The sequence below is a fragment of the Zasmidium cellare genome (genome assembly GCF_010093935.1).
Source record: "Zasmidium cellare ATCC 36951 unplaced genomic scaffold M409scaffold_16, whole genome shotgun sequence".
Lineage (NCBI taxonomy): Eukaryota > Fungi > Ascomycota > Dothideomycetes > Mycosphaerellales > Mycosphaerellaceae > Zasmidium > Zasmidium cellare.
This window is the reverse complement of record NW_022986960.1, coordinates 556,149-577,649: the sequence shown is the minus strand read 5'-3', so window position 1 is coordinate 577,649 and position 21,501 is coordinate 556,149. Positions and strand designations below refer to the sequence as shown.

At 53.9% G+C, this 21,501-nt stretch overlaps 7 protein-coding genes across 7 annotated transcripts; 4 read left to right on the top strand and 3 right to left on the bottom strand.

Moving 5' to 3' along the window:
* Positions 1–223: 223 nt before the first annotated feature.
* M409DRAFT_66258 (uncharacterized protein) lies at positions 224–2,787 on the top strand (the record flags this gene model as incomplete). The annotated part of the gene is made up of 5 exons (XM_033816857.1): positions 224–308; positions 424–448; positions 577–2,261; positions 2,317–2,520; positions 2,585–2,787. The coding sequence occupies 5 exons, from the start codon at positions 224–226 to the stop codon at positions 2,785–2,787; spliced, it is 2,202 nt and encodes a 733-aa protein (XP_033668132.1).
* A 31-nt stretch (positions 2,788–2,818) lies between these two features.
* On the bottom strand, positions 2,819–3,966 carry M409DRAFT_22669 (uncharacterized protein; the record flags this gene model as incomplete). Its single annotated transcript, XM_033806441.1, has 4 exons — positions 2,819–3,022; positions 3,083–3,276; positions 3,330–3,568; positions 3,635–3,966. 4 exons carry the CDS (start codon positions 3,964–3,966, stop codon positions 2,819–2,821), a joined length of 969 nt encoding a protein of 322 aa, XP_033668131.1.
* A 734-nt stretch (positions 3,967–4,700) lies between these two features.
* Positions 4,701–6,243, bottom strand: M409DRAFT_22668 (uncharacterized protein; the record flags this gene model as incomplete). Its single annotated transcript, XM_033806440.1, has 5 exons — positions 4,701–5,351; positions 5,415–5,596; positions 5,652–5,984; positions 6,042–6,134; positions 6,204–6,243. 5 exons carry the CDS (start codon positions 6,241–6,243, stop codon positions 4,701–4,703), a joined length of 1,299 nt encoding a protein of 432 aa, XP_033668130.1.
* Positions 6,244–6,788: 545 nt separating this feature from the next.
* Positions 6,789–11,243, bottom strand: M409DRAFT_66255 (uncharacterized protein; the record flags this gene model as incomplete). Its single annotated transcript, XM_033816856.1, has 1 exon — positions 6,789–11,243. The coding sequence occupies one exon, from the start codon at positions 11,241–11,243 to the stop codon at positions 6,789–6,791; it is 4,455 nt and encodes a 1,484-aa protein (XP_033668129.1).
* A 637-nt stretch (positions 11,244–11,880) lies between these two features.
* Positions 11,881–13,299, top strand: M409DRAFT_66254 (uncharacterized protein; the record flags this gene model as incomplete). Its single annotated transcript, XM_033816855.1, has 2 exons — positions 11,881–12,133; positions 12,188–13,299. The coding sequence occupies 2 exons, from the start codon at positions 11,881–11,883 to the stop codon at positions 13,297–13,299; spliced, it is 1,365 nt and encodes a 454-aa protein (XP_033668128.1).
* Positions 13,300–16,947: 3,648 nt separating this feature from the next.
* On the top strand, positions 16,948–17,463 carry M409DRAFT_22665 (uncharacterized protein; the record flags this gene model as incomplete). The annotated part of the gene is made up of 2 exons (XM_033806439.1): positions 16,948–17,182; positions 17,243–17,463. The coding sequence occupies 2 exons, from the start codon at positions 16,948–16,950 to the stop codon at positions 17,461–17,463; spliced, it is 456 nt and encodes a 151-aa protein (XP_033668127.1).
* Positions 17,464–18,541: 1,078 nt separating this feature from the next.
* On the top strand, positions 18,542–19,010 carry M409DRAFT_54423 (uncharacterized protein; the record flags this gene model as incomplete). The annotated part of the gene is made up of 2 exons (XM_033812708.1): positions 18,542–18,873; positions 18,920–19,010. The coding sequence occupies 2 exons, from the start codon at positions 18,542–18,544 to the stop codon at positions 19,008–19,010; spliced, it is 423 nt and encodes a 140-aa protein (XP_033668126.1).
* Between the last annotated feature and the right edge of the window lie 2,491 nt (positions 19,011–21,501).

Below are 21,501 nucleotides of genomic sequence, written 5' to 3'. Positions count from 1 at the left end.
CTCAGCTTTTAGCTTTGCCCGCCACCTTCTTCACACGGCATCCGAACAACAATCGACCCGTGTCAACCCTCGCAAGGCCATCTTTGCCGCATTCACAGCCTGTTGCCTCGAAGATAACAACCCCACCAGGCTTTCACTCAATAATTCTCGTGTCCAATACCAGCATTTTCAAGCCTTCCAGACATCCGTCGGCTCGCAGCCGCTTCGGAAAGATCTTGCCACTATGCCCTCTCCCGACGAGACGCAGCAACCAGGTTCGGATGCGCAGACACCTCCTGTGAAGCGACAGCGCGTCTCTCAAGCATGCAGTGAGTCTGTCCGGTAGCGAATGGCACAGCGGGTCTCCATGCATCTGCGTCCCTGCAGTGGAGCCTACGTCGATTACGCTGGCATGATAGTTCTGACCACTGTGTGCTCGGACAGATAATTGCAAGAATAGAAAGACCCGGTAGGATTGCAAAAATGCCTCGTCTTTACCCAGGGGCCATGTGCTAATTCGATTGTTCGTCTGGAAGATGCGATGGAAGGTGCGTAGCGGACGTCCCACCCTCGCTTCTTGTGCTCACCACTACACAGACAACCAGTCTGCCAGGCCTGCGAAAGCAGAGGCGTTTCAAGCTCGTGTAACTTTGATCAGACCCGTCGACAACGTGCAAGGGTCTCCTATACCAGTCCACAGCATCAGACTGCTTACCGCACCGAGCCGATAGCACATAATGATGCTGCTCAGGCCTTGTCAGATCTGGGCCGCTCACAAAACTCGATTGGAAATGGTACTCACGCTTCAGGAATGCGGCCAAGCATAGCCGTTCAATCTCCCTCCTCACATCCTGACTTCTCCTCACGACGGGATACCATCTCATCGGTTTCGCGCCCTCATCCAAGCGAGATCTCGAACGCCCGTCCTGATGGCTTAGCTACTGTCGCTGCTGGAAGTGATGATGCGATCTACGGACCAAGCTCGACGATGGCATTCCTCAAAAATGTCATGCCAAACCAAAGCCGCCATGGTTCAGTGACGCCTGGTGGGCACGCACAGAGCAGCAGCCGCGCTAGTTTGGATGTCAAAGGCGGCACTACACCCGCATTACCGGATCGCATCGCGACTCGAGCGGACGGCCTTGCTGTGTTGCCTATGAGACGGCAGGCTGATAACTTCCTGCTTTGCTATTGGGACTTTATACATCCGTTATTTCCTGTCCTGCACAAGCCAACATTCCTTCGCAAGTACGATCGCTTGTGGACTGAAGGCGATGAAGCTCAAACGCATTACGACACAGAGGCTGAAGAAGCCATCTTCACTTCGACACTGAACTTGGTCTTTGCTCTAGGTTGCAAGTTCAGCGGCTTGATTGATGCCTCTCAGAAGGCTTCAGTAGCAGACGACTTTTACCAGAGGTCGCGACAGTCTTACCCGTTCGACATCCTGGACTCAACCTCAATCTCGCTGGTGCAAATGCTTATCCTAACCGGCGTCTACCTACAGTCCACGCAATATGCGAGCCGATGCTGGAACTCGGTTGGACTCGCTATCCGGATGGCTCAGAGTCTGGGTCTCCATGTTGATCACAGCAGTCGAAAGTCCATCACTCAACTTGAGCTGGAGATGCGGCGTCGCATTTGGCATACTTGTGTCCATCTCGACAGACTATTAGCCATGACCTTTGGTCGGCCGTCAATGATCGGCCGTAACACCGATGTACCAATACCAGGCTTGATCGACGACGAATACCTAGGTGATCGAAGCCATGGTTCACAGCCTGCAAACGCACATTCTCGACTTGGACTTTTCGTCTCATCCTGTCGACTGTTCGACCTGCTTGAGGAGATTCTCGAGCTCTTCTACCGCGACAGCTCTGGTGTTGTCTCGCACAGACAAATCCAGGGCGTAACGCGCACCGCTGAGCTACTGACACCCGTCCTGGACCTCAATCGGCGTCTTGACGAATTTGTCGAGGGTGTTCCAGAATACCTGCAAGTACCTGCCCGACCTACAGCGACGGCAACGCATGACGATCATATCAACCTACAGCAACAAGTCCTGTATTGCCGGTTTCTTTACGTCCGACTACTGCTACTTCGTCCGCTCCTGTTGATGGCGACGAGACGAGACTCGAAGCCTGCAACATCATCTTCGCTGGACGATGAAGTTATTCGGAGCTGCTGCAATCTGTGTACTTTGACGGCTTGTAGGCTCATCGATACACTGTACGCCAATCTGGGAACGCTTTACCGAAGCTCAGGGTGGCATACCGTGTACTGTGAGTTCTTTCTCAACGATCATATCGAAGCTCACTGCTGACCAGCATTTTCTAGTCACCTTCTCGGCCGCCATAGTGCTAATGGCGTCGTCGAAGATCGACGAGGTACAACGAGTGTCAAAGAGCGAGATGGAGGCTTCATGGGATCGCTGCCTCCTGATTCTGGACCACTACGAGAACCAAATCCAATCCGCGAATCACGCAAAGCACATCTTACGCACAATGAAGACTCGGATCTCCGATGTTGCACGAGCTCAAGGTGCGTTCGTCCTGGCAGTTATCTTCCAGAATTCAGGCCCCCTTATTGACTTAATCCACCGCAGACCAGCAACCCGGCTTCACTCACATCAACACCGTCGCCAAGCCAACACAAAATGGACATGGAAGTGCACCAGAACCCGACATTTACTCACAGCTCCATCTGGACGACATCGATCTCTTCAGCGCCGACAACATCTCCGAATCCTGGTTTGGCCAACAGCTCGGAGCTATCAATTTGGATTGGCTCGAACTGCCTCAGTATTGAATACATTTTCTTCCATACAAGCCGCCTCTCCTCACAGCTGCGCTTTCCTCGATGGATCAACAGGTGCCATCTGGATATCATATGCCAGCTCCAGCTTCGCCTGTTGATCGTTCTTCCTCGGCACGAATTTGACGACCAATGAGTCTTTGACGGCGAAGACGGAGTCGTTGTCGAGATAGTCGCTTTCGTGGTCGAAGATCTGTGTGGTGATGGGTTCGTAGCCTTCTTTGAGGACCTGGAAGGTATCAGTCAGCTTCAAATTGCAACGACGGAATGAATGAAACGCAGCGCTTACGATCAAATGGATATGAGCTGGTCTGTATGGATGCTTGTCCATCAGTTGGAGGAGCTTTCCAGCGGGGCCATCATATGGCACAGGGTAAGGGGTCGGTCGGATGCAGTAACAAGCGTACTCGCCGCTCTCATCCGTGACAAATTTGCCACGCAGGTTGTGGACATGCTGGTCTTTATCTTGCTGTTGATAGAGACCTGAAGAAACAAGTCAGCTCCAACTCCTTTCACCAAATCAACACTCAACCTACCATTCGTCGACGCCTGCCAAACATCAATCGTTGCATTCGCCAATAGCTTTCCGGTCTTGTTATCCACCACCCGGCCATACATGTACACCACCTCCGCCTTCTCGGCCTTGGTCCGATAAATCGAAGCGCCCTTCTCCAAAGTCGGATTATCGTTCTGGAAGAAAGGCCCCAAGATCGCGGATTGCGTCGCTGTATCAGCAGCCTCGCTGGCTTTCTTATATGTAATCTCATCAACAAGTCTACACAAAGTCAGCCAATCCGAAACTTTCCCCTCCATCAACAGAGGTGAATTGATTGATACTCACGACTCCAACCCAACAACATCACACATCAACTGCCCCTCATTCCGCCTCTCATCGCTCATCTTCCCCGCCCAGTTGATCAACTGCACGCCCGCCATCCACTCGTCCACCGTGAGTTCGACTTCCCTCGCGAAGTCGTGCAAATGTGGGATCAACGCGGACATGACCTCTCGCATTCGCGGCGAGGTTTTCGGGCCCATGGATTCGATGACTTTTTGCGTGAAGGTTGGGTCGAAGCGGGCGGGGCCTTTGAGGGTGGTGTTGGCGACGGGGCCTTTGCCGCCTGTGCCGTTGGTTGGGGCGGGGAGGGTGTGGCCGTTGGTGGTGGTCGCCATTGTGGAAGTTTTTCTTCGGAAAGATGTGGTTGGTATGTGTTGGAGGTTGATGAAGTTGAAGCTCCCTTCGAACAAGAGATGACGTTTGCTCGGTTATATAATGCAACTCGCGTGGTAAGCACAGCCAGCATCCGAAGCGTCCAAGTCCAGGTTCGGCTCTCAATCAAAGTATCAGGGCCAACAGACAAAGCATGGATGGAGGATGAATGTTTTCGAAGAAAAGAAGCTCTCTCGCACGAACCAGTATGACCTTTTCTACCGCCTCCAGTGGAACCACGCACCCCGCTGCGGCATCCGGGATCCTGTAAGACTGCGGAATGATGAAGTTGTACCCTGGAGCTCTGCCATGCGACTGCAGTGATGAAGCTTCCTTTCATCCAGCAGGGATCGGATCGCTGCTTCGGCTCTCGGGTAATGCACCTGGTCGTCTTCCGATACCTGGATAGGTTGGTTTTTGCTGGAGCTTCTTTCTTACTTGTTGGTTTGCTCGTTCGAGACAGTCTTTCTTATCAGCGGTCCCAAGGAGTTGGTGAGTTAAAGATGTATTTCGGGCTTCTACCATTGGACTTTTGACTTCACATCGCTTTGGGCTCGCTTTTCTACGCCTGCTGCTTGCTGACATTCCGCGCTATTTGAGACACTCGGCAGGAAGAGAACCTTCCTGGACACACTCTCCGACATTATGAAGGATCACTCCACCCTATCCTCCAGCCTGAAACAACCTCGCCCCAACATCAAAGCCTCGCCCCCTTATCCATTCCATCCCCACCCAGTCTTCCCCTCAAAATCCCCACGGCCTCTCTACATAGTCCCTGCACATCCACGTCCGAAATCATACCATTCCTAGTATTGATTTCATTTTCAACTTTGCTGAAATCCTCACCGACCCCCTGCCCAATCCACTCGTAGCAGTTGCCAATATGCTGACTACTCTGCACGAGCCAGTTGCCCCGTTCCCGTCGAACGTCGTTGAATACGCTGAAAACGACTTCAATGTCTTGCTGAGTGCGCACACGATCATCGGCGAGGAGGTCTGAGAGGACAGCAGCATCCTCGATGCAGAACCCCGCCCCTGCGCCGTGGTGTGGTGAGGTGGCGTGTGCGGCGTCGCCGACGATACATATCGTTCCCTTGGCGTACGTTGGCACAGGGTGATCACCCAAATGGAAGATGGCCCAGACATCAAGGTTTGGCTGGCAGAGTTGGAGGAGGTTTGTAACATCGGGTCCGTAATTTGCGAAGTCTCTCAGGGCGTCTTCGCGTTTCGCCGGACGGGTGAGTTTGTTGTAATCGGGCCAGTCGGATTCAGTGGTATGGAAAGCGACGACGTTGAGGGTTTGGCCGTGGTTGACCGGGAAGGTGAGCATGTGGCCACCGGGGCCCATCTGCTGACTGTTAGGATTATTGTGCTGACTGAGTTGGGGAGGGGAGGGATCTAGGATACTCACATGCATGCATGCGTTCTTGGCCTTCTCTTCACCAACAGCTTTGATAGCATCTTCCATCGTCGCCAAGGCCCGGTACGCATATTTGTGCGTGAAGGTGGGATGTGAGCATGGGTGGTCGCCGTACAACAATTGCCGGACTTTGGACTTGATCCCATCGCAGCCAATTATCGCATCCGTCGTCGCTGAACACATGTCAGTCAGTATGACCTCCCCCCAAGGGATTCTATCCAAACTGACCTTCCGACCCATCCTCAAACCTCAACCTCCACCGCCCACTCCCATCCCTCTCAAACCCCTCCAGCCTCTTCCCAAACCTCGCATGCTCCTCCGGCAACAGCTTCACAAGCTCATCCAGATACCTCGCCCGATGCACGCCCGCCTGCCCTATACTAGACGTGATCGAAAACGCAAATGTCTCGTCTTTATCATGATACCCATCATGGTAATCGAACCAAACATTCTTCTTCGAAGGCCAGAGGTTGCCCGTGCGGATCTTTTCGAAAGCGGAGTAGACGCCCGAGTAGCAGTGCTTCATCGCTTGGACGGCATTGGGTGTGAATGAAACGCCCGCTGTACACCTTTCTCAGCATGGTGATTGTCCCATATGTACCAACGTGTTACACGAACCTCCAATCTCAGCGAAATGCGCCGCTTGCTCGTAAATCACCACATTGACGCCTCGATGGTGCAGAGCGATCGCGAGAGTCAGGCCAGCAATACCTATATCCCCAGGGATCAATCAGCTTGGCAGCTTCTTGTTTGTTTCGACCCTTCGTTGCATTTGCTTACCGCCACCAATAATAGCCACTTCGAAGTCCTTCGGTGCCATTGTGTTGGGTCGTGAATCCTTCCCTTGAGAACCGGTTAGATAGGAAGTGAAGACAGGTTCGCCGTCATACATCAAGGTCACAATCGGCGAATGACAATTAGTACACCTTGGATGTTCTCACGGTGTGCAAATGATTTCCATGGAGAAGGTAAGGTTTCGTCATGCAAGAGTGTCGTCGGCTGGTGAAGTCCCGAAGCCGAACCGATGTACCGAAGAGATGTCGTGGCAAACCGATCATCGAGATAGTCAAGGATCCGCGATCGTGGCTTTTGGAGGTATGAGCCTAGAAAGTGTTCAGTTCGAAGCTTACACTGGGTTCCGCTCGAAGAGTAAAACCATGAAGAATCGGCGAAAACGGCTGTCCTATACGTTTCCAGGTCACTTGGCGCGAAGCAATAATGGTACACAAAGCTCTCCATGCTGTTCGTTGCTGCTGCTGCTGCTGCTTCGGCTATGCTAGGGTATCTCTCAAACGCCCATGTGAATGCAAAGAACGCTCATGCATGCGTGTATGCCGTGATGAATCGGCACTGAAACTTGTGTTATTAGATACTCGCTCGTCTCGGAGCCATCGTCCTCCTCAGGTTCCGCTTGCCTTCCGTCTCCTCCACCCCAGGAAGAATCCCTTCCTCTCGCAGCTCCGCGAGATACTTCTTGCCGAACTGGTAACCGACCTGATAGATCTCGTCGAACTTGCCGAAGTCTAGTGTGCCGTATGCCACTACCGGTGGCCGCATGTATCGACAGCCTGGTATCCCTTTGGCGCGTTCCAGGTTGTCGACGGAGCTGACGTAGGCTAGACGTGCTTGGATTTCTGACAGTGTCGGAGGGTTGGGGTAAGACGAGAATGGATTCCATCGGTTCAATGAGGCCCAGAATCCGGAAAGGCTATCGCCGTATGCCTGCGGTGTGTCGTCGTCGACTGCGCCAACGTCCACAGCGAAGATCTGATCAGCACCCAGCGCTTTCATGTGTGATACAGTGAGGTTGTCCGTGTAGCCACCATCGAGCAACATGTTGCCTTCGTCACACATTGGGGGCAACAATCCGGCAAGCGACATGGACGCACGAATGTATCGCCACACATATCCGCTCGTGTGGATTTCTGAGCGTGACTTGGTGATGTTGGTCGAGTTGCAGTAGTACTCAAGCCAGAAGTCTTCAATCTGACTGTCGCCGAACGTCTTGAAGATGCCACGGTTGAACTCATGGCCGGTGGTGTACGACGCTGATGGATAAGTTACGTCCAACGCAAAGCGCCATACGCTACCCATGCGACCTGCGAACTTCTTGACACGACCATACATGGGCACGACATCAGCATCTTGAGCATACACAGCACCAACGAATGCGCCAATGGATGTGCCGCCAATGATGTCGATGGGCAGGCCCGCTTCTTCGAGAGAACGGATGATGCCCACATGTGCTAAGCCTCGTGCACCACCACCGCCGAGCACCAGTCCAACAGACTTGCCACACAGCCTTCTTGCGAGGCGATGGAAGTCCCCTTTGAATGGAGTTTCCGCAGAAAAGAGAGGTGTCTGTCGCACCCGGCGAGAAGTGTATTTGTGGATCTCGGCTTGGATGACTTGCACTCGCTGTTTTATTGCATTGCCGAATCGTTTGGTGCCAGTGGGATGCACAGGCTCAGGTGTGGTCCTGAAAGCCATCTGCACATGGTGGTGTCCTCCGTTGATCCATGGTCGGTTCCTAAGCCAAGCTCTTGTGGTGCCAGATGGACAGTATCTCTCGGTATGCAGCAGAATGAGCTCTTTTCGTGCTGTTGTTTTCGTTGTGAGCAGAAACCGCTCGTATTCACCAATCGATGGGGAGCCTTCTGCGAGACCGACCATGTAGATGCAATCGGCCTGGCTGATGCAAGTCTGTGTCCAGGGAGACTTGACGTTAGTGTCGGCAACGTAAATGATGATCCCATACTTTTCCTCAAGGTCCGCCAGGTATTGTGACAGCTTCAGCTTGCCCATTCTGCTAAAGGCATGACGACCAAGATGATTTAGGATTGTTGATTGATTCAGGACAGACACGCCATTCGGTGTGCCAATCTGTTGCAACGCACTTTGAAGTTTGTTACCAAACTCCACCACAGGGACGCCTGCTGTGCACGGCACCACAGCCACTGTTCGAAGGTTCGTCGTTGTGGTGACTTTCGGCCGTTCGACGGCCAATTTGTTGTAATTTTCAGACTCATTCAGCGGATTCTCGATCAAAGCTCTCATCCGCGATGCGATGATCTTGGACACTTTGATGGTGATGCCTGGATGCTCCTGTGCAAGGCTGTTGAACAGCGTTTTCGGAAACTTGGCAAGTTCTGTGTCACGGATTGCATGCAATGAGCCTGGCCGAGTCGATTCTGTCAGGACCTCGAGCTCACCCACGCTGTCGCCTTGTCCATATTCCCCGATTACTTTCATCTTGCCGTCGTCACTCTCCTGTATGGCTCGAAGTCGACCATTGAGAACGATGTAGATTGCATCGCTGTCTTCATTCTGATGATAGATAGCCTGGCCAGCGTTCACCTGGACCCACTCCAGTGCGAAGTCGATGTGCAGTATGAGTCGTGGCAGCAAGCTCGTCATTCGCTTGGCCATGGTAAGCAACACTATTGGATGCCGCTCGACAATCTTCTCGATCGCCAATCGAGGTAGAAAGCCAACGTAGACATCAGTCTTCGCTGTAACATCGATGAAGGAGCGATACGCAGAGATTGTTCCCAGATAGCCTGCCAGACCGCCAGGCTTGACGAGAAAGAGCCTCTTCCTAGCATGGCCAGACTTTCTTCTGCGGTGATGTTCAGATCCGCCAACCGATGTTGACCGTGCATCACGAGAAGATCTTCGTTTTGTGTCGGTAGTGAGCAGCTCTGGAACCTCAAGACCGTTCGGTTTGGCCATGGTGCCGAGGACATTCGAATGCGACGCTTCTTGCTCATCGACAGAAGCACTGACATCCAGAAATCCATCAATGACATAGTACAAGCCTGGATTTCGTTCTCCTTCTTCCACAAGCACCGAATCTTTGGGAAAGAAGACAATCTCAACTTCGTTCTTCAGATCCTCGAGAATGTTTGCAGATCCGCCAACACTGAATGCTGACATGGAGGCGACTGACTCAGAATCATCCTGCGAGCCGTCAAACGGGTCCATGAAGCCGAATGCATTGTTATTGAACACGGCGCTCTGTCGTTTTGAGTCGTACGAGACGAGACGAGGTGATTGCGCGACGGACTCTGGTTGTCTTCGAAAAGTGTCTTTCGAGTTTGTCAAGCCTATCGCCTTGGCCATACACTCCATGATCGATTCTCGGAACATGACATCTTCGTCCATAGACTCCTGGCGATGCATTGTCGCCCTCGGGCTGAGATCTGGCTGGAAAGCATCTTTCTTGCCTGTTTGTGGCTGCTCTGTGATGTGACCGTTTGAAGGTCTTGGAGTCGAGTATGGTTGCGAGAAACTACCCTGCTGCCCGCGTCGCCCTTGTGGTGATCTGGCTGCCTGCATATTGGTGAGCAAATCACCTGCACTCACGCCGCTTCTTTCGTTAGCAAGGTTATCAGGGTAGAGGCTGCCATTGCGCTCGTGGGTACGAGATGACATGGCGGCGTCTCGTCTCAAGCTACTGCTCGTCCGTCTCCGGTGAGCTATGCGAGGGTTGTGCAATGCGATGCCTTTCATACCCTCTTCTGGCCCAAGTCGCTCTTGATCCTTTCTGAACTTGTCTTTCAAGCGTTCCAAGGCCTCGCCTCGAAGGTAATCGGGCAGATCGTAGGTCGTAAACTTGTCCATCAGCCGCTCAGTCCGAAGCACCTCACCTGCCAGGCCGAGATACGAATTCGCAGTGGCAAGTGTCACACGTTGAAGTCGGGTCAGAATCACCTGCACTATGTGGGCAGTCGCTTTTGGGTAGATCCTAGTGATTCGATGGAAGGCACTGGCGGGTATGATGGCGATGGTCGTATCAACAGTAGCTCGAGCAACGATGTCTGGGTGTGCCGAAGCACTGGCTTTCGCTTTCTTTGTTCGCACGCTGTTGGCGCGAAGGAAGCTCGGCCGCCTACTCATCGACTTGTGTCCACCGTTGTCAATACTGCTATCGAGAGCGAGAGGAGGAGGTTCTTTGAAGCTGTGCAGCCCAGCATTGCTCGAGTGAGCGCGTTGCCGAGAGGCAGGACGCGATGAGCCAGCCGCTGTCCAGTTCGCTCCAGTGTCCGTCCCAGACTCTGGAGTGCCTTCCTCGTCGTTCATCGTCATCCTGAAGTGGTTTTTGAGGTTGCCACTTGAACCGCTCGACTGCACGTGATCTTCATCTTCGTCGTAGCGAAGTTTCACATTGTCGGTGAAGAGGGCCAGGATTGAAAACAAGGACGACATGGGAGCCCCATTCTTGACTTCTGTGAGCAACTGATAGCTACTGTGACCACTTGCACGATCATGTCCTTCGTCTTCATCGGCCACGGCGGACTCGTTTGGGGTGTCGGTGCCAGAGCCTCGTTGAGACTTGACGAAGATCTGGACAAGGCCATCCACCACCAGACAGAAGCCCTTCTCTTCCTCCAGAAGGAGAGTCTCGCCAGCAATCAATTTCCTGGTCTGCATCGTCCGCGTGAGCTCATGGAACACAGGTCGCTCCAGATAGCCAAAGACTTTGATGGCGCTGAGGAACTCATCGAAGTAGTTTGCCAAGCCTGGCTTGCTATCGGCCTCCTGAGAATCGGGAAATATCTCGACCTGGGGCTCCTTCCTTTGAGGCTCTGGGGGCAGGCGAGAGTACATATTCAGGAACCGGTAGCGGACAAACCAGCTCACCGTGGAGGCGAAGACCAGCAGAAGCAGCAGCAGCGTCGTCATGTTCATGGTGAAGGTCAGGCTGGTGCTCAGGAAGGTAAACAGCCATGTTGGCAAGGTGATGGTCAGGAAGGTGATGAGCCAGTACAGGACGCTGGGGACGACGGTGAAGATGCCCAGGGCCAGTCCTCCTAACATCCTCGCGGTCTCTGGCGCGGGTGTTCCTGCATGGGGCGGGGCGGCGACGGTTATGTTGGGCGCGAGCGAGCTTGCTATATCGGCGGCCTGTTGCTGCAGAAGAGCCGACGTTGGCTGCACACCAGGCGCTGCCTCCATTGCGGACACGTGCGGCAGAGAAGGGCTGGCAAGTTTCGGCGCCTCAGTGTGGCTAATCGAATCAACCCGACCACGTTGGCCGCCGTAACATTGCTTCGGCGGGGCCCCAAATATTGATTGAACCTTTCAACAGGCGTGCGAACGAGCGGCGGAGGCCTGCAGGCCGGTGGAAGTTGTTGGAGGAGCGGCGATATGAGTTTGGTGAGCGCGGTCTTGACCTCGATTGGTGTTGCGTGCCCCCCGGCCAACTTTTTCGTCGTGGCGTCGAGCCATCATGCGAGGTGCTGGCGTGGCCCGCGGTCCCGGTCTTTGTTTGGCTTAGTGCTCCGCTCGGTAACTCAGCCGAACGTCACATGCGGACGCGACTCTCGACTCGACTGCTTCTAACTTTTGAGGTGAATGAATCGCGCCGACATCATCTGAACACTGCCCGACCCCGATCTTCCACCTCAAAGTCCATCGCGCCTTTCTGATTGCCGACATCCCCCGGTCGCACACGATGGCGACAAATCAGGGCCGCAAGCAGGACTACATTGGGCGCGTGCGATACTCCAATGCCCTGCCTCCGCCGCCGAACCCACCCAAACTCCTCGATATACCCGGCACTGGACTCTCAGGCGGACAGTACACAAGCGCAGGATATGCCTCGAGGCTGGCGCGAGAGCAGCCGCTCAACATCGAGGCCGACCAGGAGCTAGGGATGCCCATTGACTTGATCGGCGTGCCTGGCATATTCGATGGAGACGAGAGGGGTGAGCGATGGACACTATGTCAAAACCGTTGAAACCCTTACTAACAGATAAAAGCGATCATGGCGAGACCTGCCCCTCAAACACTACACCCTGCCGACAAAGCACTCCTGCGCCCACTCGCATCCCTTGGCAAACCCAACGCAGCCAGCGGCACAGTCTCCTTCCTTCGAAGAACTGAATACACCGCCTCACAAAACACCCAACACTTCTCCTCCTCGACGTCTAAAGACCTGCTGCGCCTGCGCAACGATGCAAAGAGACGGAAGCCCAGCTTGAACAAAGAAGACCCGATCAACATCATGCGAAACATTGTCAAGGGCTTCGATATTGCATATCCCCGCGATGCATACAGAGGCGAAGACAGCACGACGAATCTCAGAGGAGCACAGGTGACGGATGCGGAGCTGAAGGCTTGGTCGAACCCCAAACATCCCACAAAGCCGGAGCTCAAACTGCTCGATTCGTATCCAGTACTGCCAGATCTCGACGCGATACCCACCACCGGTTTCTACATGATCATGAAGTTCTCGGGCAACCCTGTTGATAAGACGGGCACATACGACCAACGTCTGGATCTGGCGGTCCTCAAACCAGTCGGAGATGAGCAAGCAGACCATCAATTCAACGACAAGAAGGCTGCTTGGGATGAATCGGACAAGTCGAAGCCAGAGCCGATTCGAGAATACGACTACGACTATTTTCTCCTCAATGAGCAATCCGCCGTTCCCAACCTCAAGCGAAAACTGAATGTGAACGACCCCGAGAACGAGGATCCGGAGCTCTACACCGATGACGTTGGAGATGGGCAGCGCGCGTTCAAGTACAAGCGAAAGAGGACGTACGAAACGTTCACGCAGACCGGCGATTCCAAGGACTACTACAATGATTCCGTTGCTCTTGCTCTACACGATCCAGAGGCGGACGTTGCGTCCGTACCTGGTGGCAAGCAACGTCTGCAAAAGGGCGCATACTTCTACCCGATCGTGCAACGAACTGGTATCAGACCAAAGCGCAATGTCGGCAAGATGCTGTATCAGATGGAGGAGGCGAAGATTGATGAGCTGAACGTCACGATTGCGGACATGAACGAGGACTCGAGGGCGGAGCAAGTTGAGAAGCGTGCTCAGCTGGATCCAGCAGTGCGGACGAGTGAGGTTGCGGGATGAGATGCGTTGCGCTGGTGATCAAAAGTACGGAAGCACGTAGATATGGTGCAGTCTGAACTGCAGTGAATGCGGACTTCAGATTCTTCGAAAAAGATACCCTTAATGCGAGCGCTCCTTGGCGAATTTGTCCCATTCCAATACTTCTCGACGTTTCGTGCAACCCGTGTCGCAGTTCGGCTGAGTACTGCACCGCCCGGTGCCTGACGCTGGAATCTACGCCCTGGAAGGAAAGAGAAGCTTCAACTAAGTTTGCCACAGTTCTGTGTTGGCTGACGACCAAACGTTACACAACCGTACCGTGCCGTCGCCGCTCCGTCATCGAAGTCAAATTTCTCAGCCTTACGGCCGGGCTTGCTGAAGAGTACAAAATTGTTTGACGAATTTGTTGACGTCCGTCACTTCCCCGTCTGTACGGATGAAGCTTCTTCGTGCGACGGACATTGAGCACCTATCATTCAGTCTCTTCAAACGCCGGCCGCTGCATTTGAAACTAACCGCCGCCGGGGGTCGGGGGCCTCCATCTGTAGCGCGGCAGAATGCAGTGTTGCAGCCCTCAGCCCAGCGACAAGCTTGTGGCTGGGTTGTCATGAATGAAAGGCCGACAGCAGAGGATCCTGCGCTGCAGCAAATCCTGAGGCTCGTTAAACACGGGCCAACAGCCTCGTAGGGTCATGGCGGATCTGCCACTTCAAGCCTAAACAAAGACCATGAACAACGTTTCGGTATCCTTCACCATGCGCTGGCAACGACATCGAAACGAAACACAAATACCTAAGGCGCTAAGTGGCATACAGCGGGCTCGTGGCTGGGGATCGCCACGGCAACCCTCCTTAAGAATGGTGACGCGACACCTTGACGTCTTTTAACCGTTGCGGTCAGTGGAGTCCTTCTACACTCTCGGGAGGAGCTGGAGACTTTCTCGCTAAGTATGCACGACATCCTTGCTGGGGAGGATTAGTCACTGCGTGATTTCATTTTGCAGCTGGAGACACATGAAGGCAACCACCCGGCATGCGAACCTCGAGTTCTGTGTTGTTCACCGCCATAGTCGACCAGTCAACATGCACGCACGCAGACCAACAACGAGCAAGCTGCATGTATGTGGTTGCAGCGAAGTGTTGCAGCGAAGGAAGCGGCGCCCCTTCCGGCGAGTGAAGCAACCTGGCGATTTTGGACGCGTGCATGGCCAGATCCACCTGCTGAGAGAACTCCGGCCCCGTAACCTGGTCCGCGGGTCACTGCAATCCTCATGAGTACCGCATCAGCCTCCTGGACGGATTGCCGCCATGTCTCCCTTAGATCATGACTTTGCATATGAAGATTTCGACCCTGACAGAGATAATGAGCTCCTGAGTTTGCGATCTATGTGCCTGACCCAGGACTGGAGTACCCCATGGCAATAGCACAAGTTGCCAAAGTTGGCTGGCCGTCAGATGTTCCACAAGCGGCCCGTTGACCGCCTCATGGCCGCTCGGAAGTTTAAAAGAATGCTCAGCCTTGCCCCGGCGGTGTTTAGTCGCGAGAGACTGTTGCGTGCTCGTTCCCCGTGCATCCTGTCGAAACTCTCTCGTGCAGCTAGCGATAACGAAGACCTGTCATTTACTCTTTCGCTGTCTTCGAAGCGCCGCCCGAAGCACCGGGACCAACCACCACCACTATCCCCTAGTACCTGCAGCCACTGCGGCGGCTGGCGGTCCGCGATAACGTGCATAAGCTTCGAGCTCCTCATGGCGATACAGCAGTACTCACCGGCCCATGGTGCGTCATGATGGCTCAATGCGATCGACCCCACGGCTTTTCCAACTCAGGGATGCACGAAATCGTCCGAAGGATGCTTGGCGTATTGCCTCTTCTGCTTGGTGTTGACAACAGAATCGGGGTACCGTTGTTCGTGCTCCGACGGATGATGTTCCGCCGCGCAGCCAGCACCGTTGGTAAGTATCCGGCGGTGAACTGCTGCCGGATCGTTTCCCAGACCCTGAAGCAGCTAATTGATCCACAAGACGAGCACGTGGCGGCAACTGGGGAATCATAGGGTAGAAACAACGCAAGCACGATGCAAGAATCTGAGTTTGAGTGCACGGCTACTTGCGATGGCAGTACAGTGACTCACGGGTGGCTGGGTTGGCTGGGGCGAGAGGCAGACAGCACGAGTTCCGGGCTGCAACAAGACTCACGATTTGACAGATGGCGGCCAGAGACATCGAGGCGTTTCGGTGCATATGTCACTGCACTCTGACAGCTCGAACAACCTATCACTATCCTTCATCAGGCGCCGACAACCAGGCTCGAAACCGAGACAAGCCTTAGACGCGCTCGAACCCACACAGCCGGCATGCGGCTCGGTATCAGCATCACCACGCTATTTAGAAAGACTGGCACGAGGGATGTAGCTCTTCAGCTTTTCTGGACATTGAAGTCTCCACTCGGTTCTCGAATGAAGGCGAAAATGTCCGTCTTATGCACGTCATCGGCCTGACAAGACGCCCTCCTAGTGTGGAGAGCGGCCTCATTCTGCAGGTGAATACAAGGCATCCAATCTCCGAGCGAAGTTCTGAGTTCTGTGCTGTTCACCGCCATCTTCGAGCGGCCGTTGAGTGAACGCGTAGAACAACCACATTTGGTTGAGCCCAAAGCAGCGGTGTCCGCCCCTCCATGCCAAACGATTGAGGCAAGGGAAACAGGCCCGACGATATTGAACAGGTGGACCTACAAGGTTTGGCCGCCGAACCTCCCGTCGTAACCTGGCTGATGGATCACTGAGATCCGTGGGATGGCCTCTTGGAGTGATTCTCGCGAGCCCTTCTCCCCCCCCCCCTTTTTTTCTCAAGGGCCCGGGTCTGCATTTCAAGATCTTGTCCCTGACGGAGATCCTGGCTTCCTTGAGTATGCCGTTTTGGCCCCTGCGTTGACACCACATAAACGCAACTTAGAGATGATCTCGACGCAAACACCGTGGTGCAGGTCACGGAAGAGGCCTGCACGCACCGCCGTTGACCTTAGATCAAAGGATCAAGCTATCCCGGGGTACCGACGGCAGGAGAAGGCAAACAACTTGACTGGGCGAACGAGTCGGCCGGAAGACGTCCACCGCGCGCTAGCAACGGCTGCAGCTACTCCAGACATGGCGGAGTACATGAGCGTGACAGCGTGGCAAGAGCTTGCAAGACCATTACCTAGACGTGTCCATCGAGGGCGAGCGAGTCATCGCTTTGAGGTTGGCTCGTTAGCAGCCTTTTGAGGCAGAACGGGTGGCTCACGACAGCGATGCAGCGGAGATACGCATCGTCAGCGATCATTGCGATGTGGCCTCCTGGTTCGATGCCTGGTCGCCCAGGTACAGTAGTCTGAAGACGTGTGTCCACTGGAGCCCTACGCATCTGCAAGACTAACACACGCAACAGAAGGAATGCAGTCACATCCACACGCAGCGCGTTGTATGTCGTTGAGCGCGCTATCGATTTGAGCACGTGTGGCCGCCAAGAACCTATGCCACATTTGCGTTCACACCAAATATCAGAGTGTTTTGATAAAAGGGGGGTGTCCTGCCTGCCTACAGCAACAACAGGTAACGGTCTTGAACACGACTCCCTGAAGTACACCATACCACGTAGCGCAGATCGGTCACCTTCTTCCTCGCTCCCAACAATGAGTGCACCTCAAGGAGACGGAGGAGGAGGAGCAACGACGGGCAGTGACAACACGGCCAACAACCCAACGGCCAACAACCCAACAGCCAACAACCCAACAGCCAACAACCCAACAGCCAACAACCCAACAGCCAACAACACCGTAGCCAACGACACTGCAGCCGACAATACCGCAGGCAACGTCACAGCAGCCAACATCAACGCCGCTGACAACAACAACACCCGTACACCACGTATGTGATCCACATCTCGCGTTCGCTGCTGAGTATATTAGATACTGACTATTGCTGTAGCTATGTCACACCTCGACGACTCTAATGTCACTTGGGCTCCCAAGAAGCCCACAGACCCATCATCATTCGACCCCCTATCTTGGGTCCATCGTCCGGCCGGTCCTGACACCTCGCCTTGCGAAGGCCGGTCGAGGCACGCCCATGGCCATGATCATACAATCGGAGCCTTCTCCGAAGAGGATACTATGCATGAAGCGGTAGAGGAGGATAGTAGTTCATAGCCTGTTGGCAAAGCGACACGAAGGCTCCTGTGGCGATCGAGAGATGGCGATTAGTTTATTTAGAATAGGAGACGAGTGTGTTGTCATAAGAGGGCGTGGGGCAACGGAGGAGCAGGTTCAGATAGAAGCACATCCATTGTTTAGCGTGACTTCCAGCCGGATTTTGCTTTGTTCAGCGCTCCGCTTTAAGCAATAGTCTGATCCGGGTGAACCTGGTAGCAGACAAACGTCCGGAGTCGAATCCTTGTGTGAGTACGGTCTCGATACCGTGAGTTTAAGACCACTCGTGTCGGTGAATGTCCAGCATTTGAAGGTCGCGTTACAGAGAAGAAGTGTGCGAGGTTAGTATAGACGAGGACGAATAGGTTACCTCCAAATGACGGTAGGAGGACGGGAGGTGAGTAAGGTGTGCAGACCGTAAACAGGCTCGGGATTGAGTTGAGTCACTGCAGGATCGTGGCAATGTCGAGGGCAAATCGAAGGCACACTCAGCACACTCTGAGGACACATTTTGAAGACACATCCAGGACAAATTGAAGAGGAATTGAGGTAAACTGGAGGCAAACTGGAGGCAAACTGGAGATAAACTGGGAAACTGGAGGTAAATTGGGAAACTGGAGGTAAATTGGGAAACTGGAGGTGAACGGGGAAACTAGAGGCAAAATGGAGGCAAACTGGAGGTAAAGTCGAGGTAAAGTTAGATTGTTCGGACGCAGGGGCAATTTTCGGGGACGCTTGGCCGCAGGCAATGTTTTCGGGGAACCTGCGGTCGTACCAAACCACATCCAGAATCGAAGATCGAGAGCCTGTCACTGCCCTCCATGAGCCGCCAACTACCAGTTCGAAGTCAAGGCGCTAAGGGACGTGCACTTGCCGCGCACCGCGAAGAAGAGGCACCATCGTCACGCTCAAGAGATTGTGATGCGAGAGATGGACAGACGTTGAGCGTCCCTGGTCACTGGAATCTCCGCACGCCTTCTGGCGGAAGACTCGCCGTTCAGGCTGACAAGACCGCGGGACTCGCCCCTTGGCCTGCAGCGAGACCCCAAATTTTGCGTGGGAAAAGGCAACCCTCTCAATGCGAACTTCTGAGTTCTGTGTTGTCCTGGTGTTCACCGCCATTGGTACCCGAACAGCGTGCAGCCGTTCAGATCAAACGCAAGCAAGCATGCGGTCAGTGCGAATGGCACGATACTCTCTTGACGCGAGACGAGCGCGCCACGTGAAGCATTTGGCAATCTCGAACATGTGGATGCAGCCTCTTACCTGGTCATCGGGTCAGGGCGTCCACAACAGGACCGGAGCGGCCTCCCGGACGGGCCATGACAGTTCTTCCTTGACCATGCATATGCAGTCTGACCTTGACGGGGAGCACGGTCTCACAGAACTTACTGTGTCTGCCAAGAAAAGGTACGCCCGGTTCTTCACTGCTGATAACACTGACTGCTGGGCGCAGGCGAGCCTCGAGGGGCAGCTCAGTTGCAAGCTCGCGTCGCTACTTCGCACGGAAAGACGTGCAGGCCCAGGGAGGCATTCCTCACCAATGATCGTACTATATGCAGAGCTTTCGACGCTGCATTGCAGCATGAAACTTCCGCAGTGTGCGGACTGCAAAAGAAGGCAGCTAGTGCGATTTGGCCGAGCTGGCCGTCCGAGCGACGCCTACCACAGACCAAGAGCGACCGCACCTAGTCCAGACACGATTGACAGCGACCAATATGGACGAGTTGGGATAGGTGGTAGGGACTGGCAAGATAGTCATCTGAGCGATGTCATATCTTTGAGATCAGCTCAGGAGTGGCTGGACAAAGCACAACGCATGATCCAATCGGCCGCAAATCAGTCGATTGATGCATTCTCAGGTCTCTCCAGTTCGGCCTACAGGATTATTGACTCCGCCCTCGATTCTTCACCGGTCGGAAAAGCCTTGGATGCGTTTCTAGACTGGAGCTTCTCTGGCTCTGCAAGATTGCCGCACATCAGGGAAGGTACACACCGACATCTTTGCATCAACATGCAGCGCGTTGCCGTCGTTGAGCGCGCTATTGATTCTCCGCATGTATTGGATGCTAAGGGCCTATTCTACATTCGCGTTTATATGAGATGCCAGAGCCTTGTATTATATCAACCCAGATCTGCCACATACCACAACAACAGCGAGCGACAACGATCGGAGTTCCGCACTCGAGCATCTTTAGTACCGACAGTCCATCCTCGTTCATCTCTTCGACCTCACAGCAATGAATACACGTCCTGTTCAAGAGCTCGGAAAAGGTGGCGGAAGAGGAGGAGCCACGGCCGGGAATAGTAACACGCCCAACAAAAACATGGCTCACACAACACGTACGTAAAACACAACTTCTCGTCGTGTTCAGATGTGTCAAATGGCTTGACTGACTTCTCTGCAGCCAGCCAAAGACCAGATGCAGACGACCGTCGCACTCTCAGGGCTCGCCTTATGACGGCCGTTCGACATTCCAATCAGCAAGAAGTGCAAGCACTCATGTTTCAAGTTCTTCGCAAAGCCTTACAAGATTCTAAGGATGAGAGGGAGGCGTCGACAGGTGATGGTAATTGATCATCCAGGGGTTTTCCATTGATCGGCATTCGAAGAGACTGCATGGGATAATACTTTTGCGGGGACAGAGTATAGAAAAGCCTCGGCATGGACCTCAGACAGCAATGCTGGTTTACTTTCATTTTTATTTTCTGTCAATCGGGAACAGTCTGGTCGCGGCCATCTTGCCACAGCAGCTTAATCTGGATATCGCCAAGAGGATCCATGACCTGACCGATCGATTACCGAATCTGCGTCGTGCTGGGCTCAATGGTCCCTCTTGTTGTCGGAGATTCACTCTAGGACAGACACCTTGGCTACTCCTCCTGCCTCTCCACCGCCGAGCTTCTAATGGCCGCTTTCACCTGCCCCATGTCGTGTATGAACATTCTCGTCACTCGTGTATATGATCATGTGGAGAGAGCACGGGTGCAACCATACGCTTTGACGCTCACTTGATTAAGCCATGTCACAATATCGGCCTATAGAGCCTGCAGACTAAGATTGCTATCAGTCAACGATCGTTCTCTCAAAGGTACGGAAGTAGCGTCTATAGTCATTGAGAGCGTATTTTCTCGGCCATATAATTCCTTAGACACATGTTGAAGATGCTGGATTTGACCGCATAGGTACCTTTTTGCACCTAAGGCTATCGTGCTGGCGTTGGCCTGATCGTTCGGGAAAGTCCGTCAATGTATCCTCCCTCGAGCGACGTCAAGAACATGATGCCCTCATGATTACCCCTAGCAAAGCACATCTTACCAGAAGACATGCAGAGTATGGGACGACGTATTCAATGTAAGTTTGATGCTGTCCGGGCGAGGAATACAAACTTCCGCCATGGCGAACATTTGTCCAATCCGAGCAACTTGCGGTTTCAACTTTCGGTACAAGACTGTAATGCAGAAGCCTTAATTGCACAGTTGCTTTTTCCAGGGGCTGTATGAGTTTGCCCGCCCCTAGATCAGGAGATGGTCGTGCAGATTGCAACAAGGACTCAAGAGGAGGTGACGTTGGAAGAGAGAGTGCGCTAGCGGTCCCGCCGGGAGGGAGGGGGCGGGACGCCCGAATGTCTTGGCGTCTCGCGGGCACGTCACTCTACACGTTTCTTTGGCTCGAGAAGTCAACACATCAACACCCACAACACCAGCCGCGGACCTCCTCCACCGCGTGGAACTCCTCTCGAACGTCCGCACACGCCTCAGCAATGGCATAGGTTGCACCCGGCGGCTCAGAATTAGACTTTGGAGTCGATCTCTACCGCCTCTGACAACAGCTCACGATTGGTCTCCTCCGCCTCAGTCACAGGAAGCTCTTTGGCCCATCACGTGGCCAGCACGACCTCTCTTCTTTCACGTCGCAGTCACATAGCGTCAACCGCGTGACTGTGCGAGGAAGTCGGGTAAAGAGTCTTTCAACATCGGCGAGTGCCCGGCGAGAAGCTCCCTGCGTCGCGACACCGCCTTGCTCGTGGCCGTCCG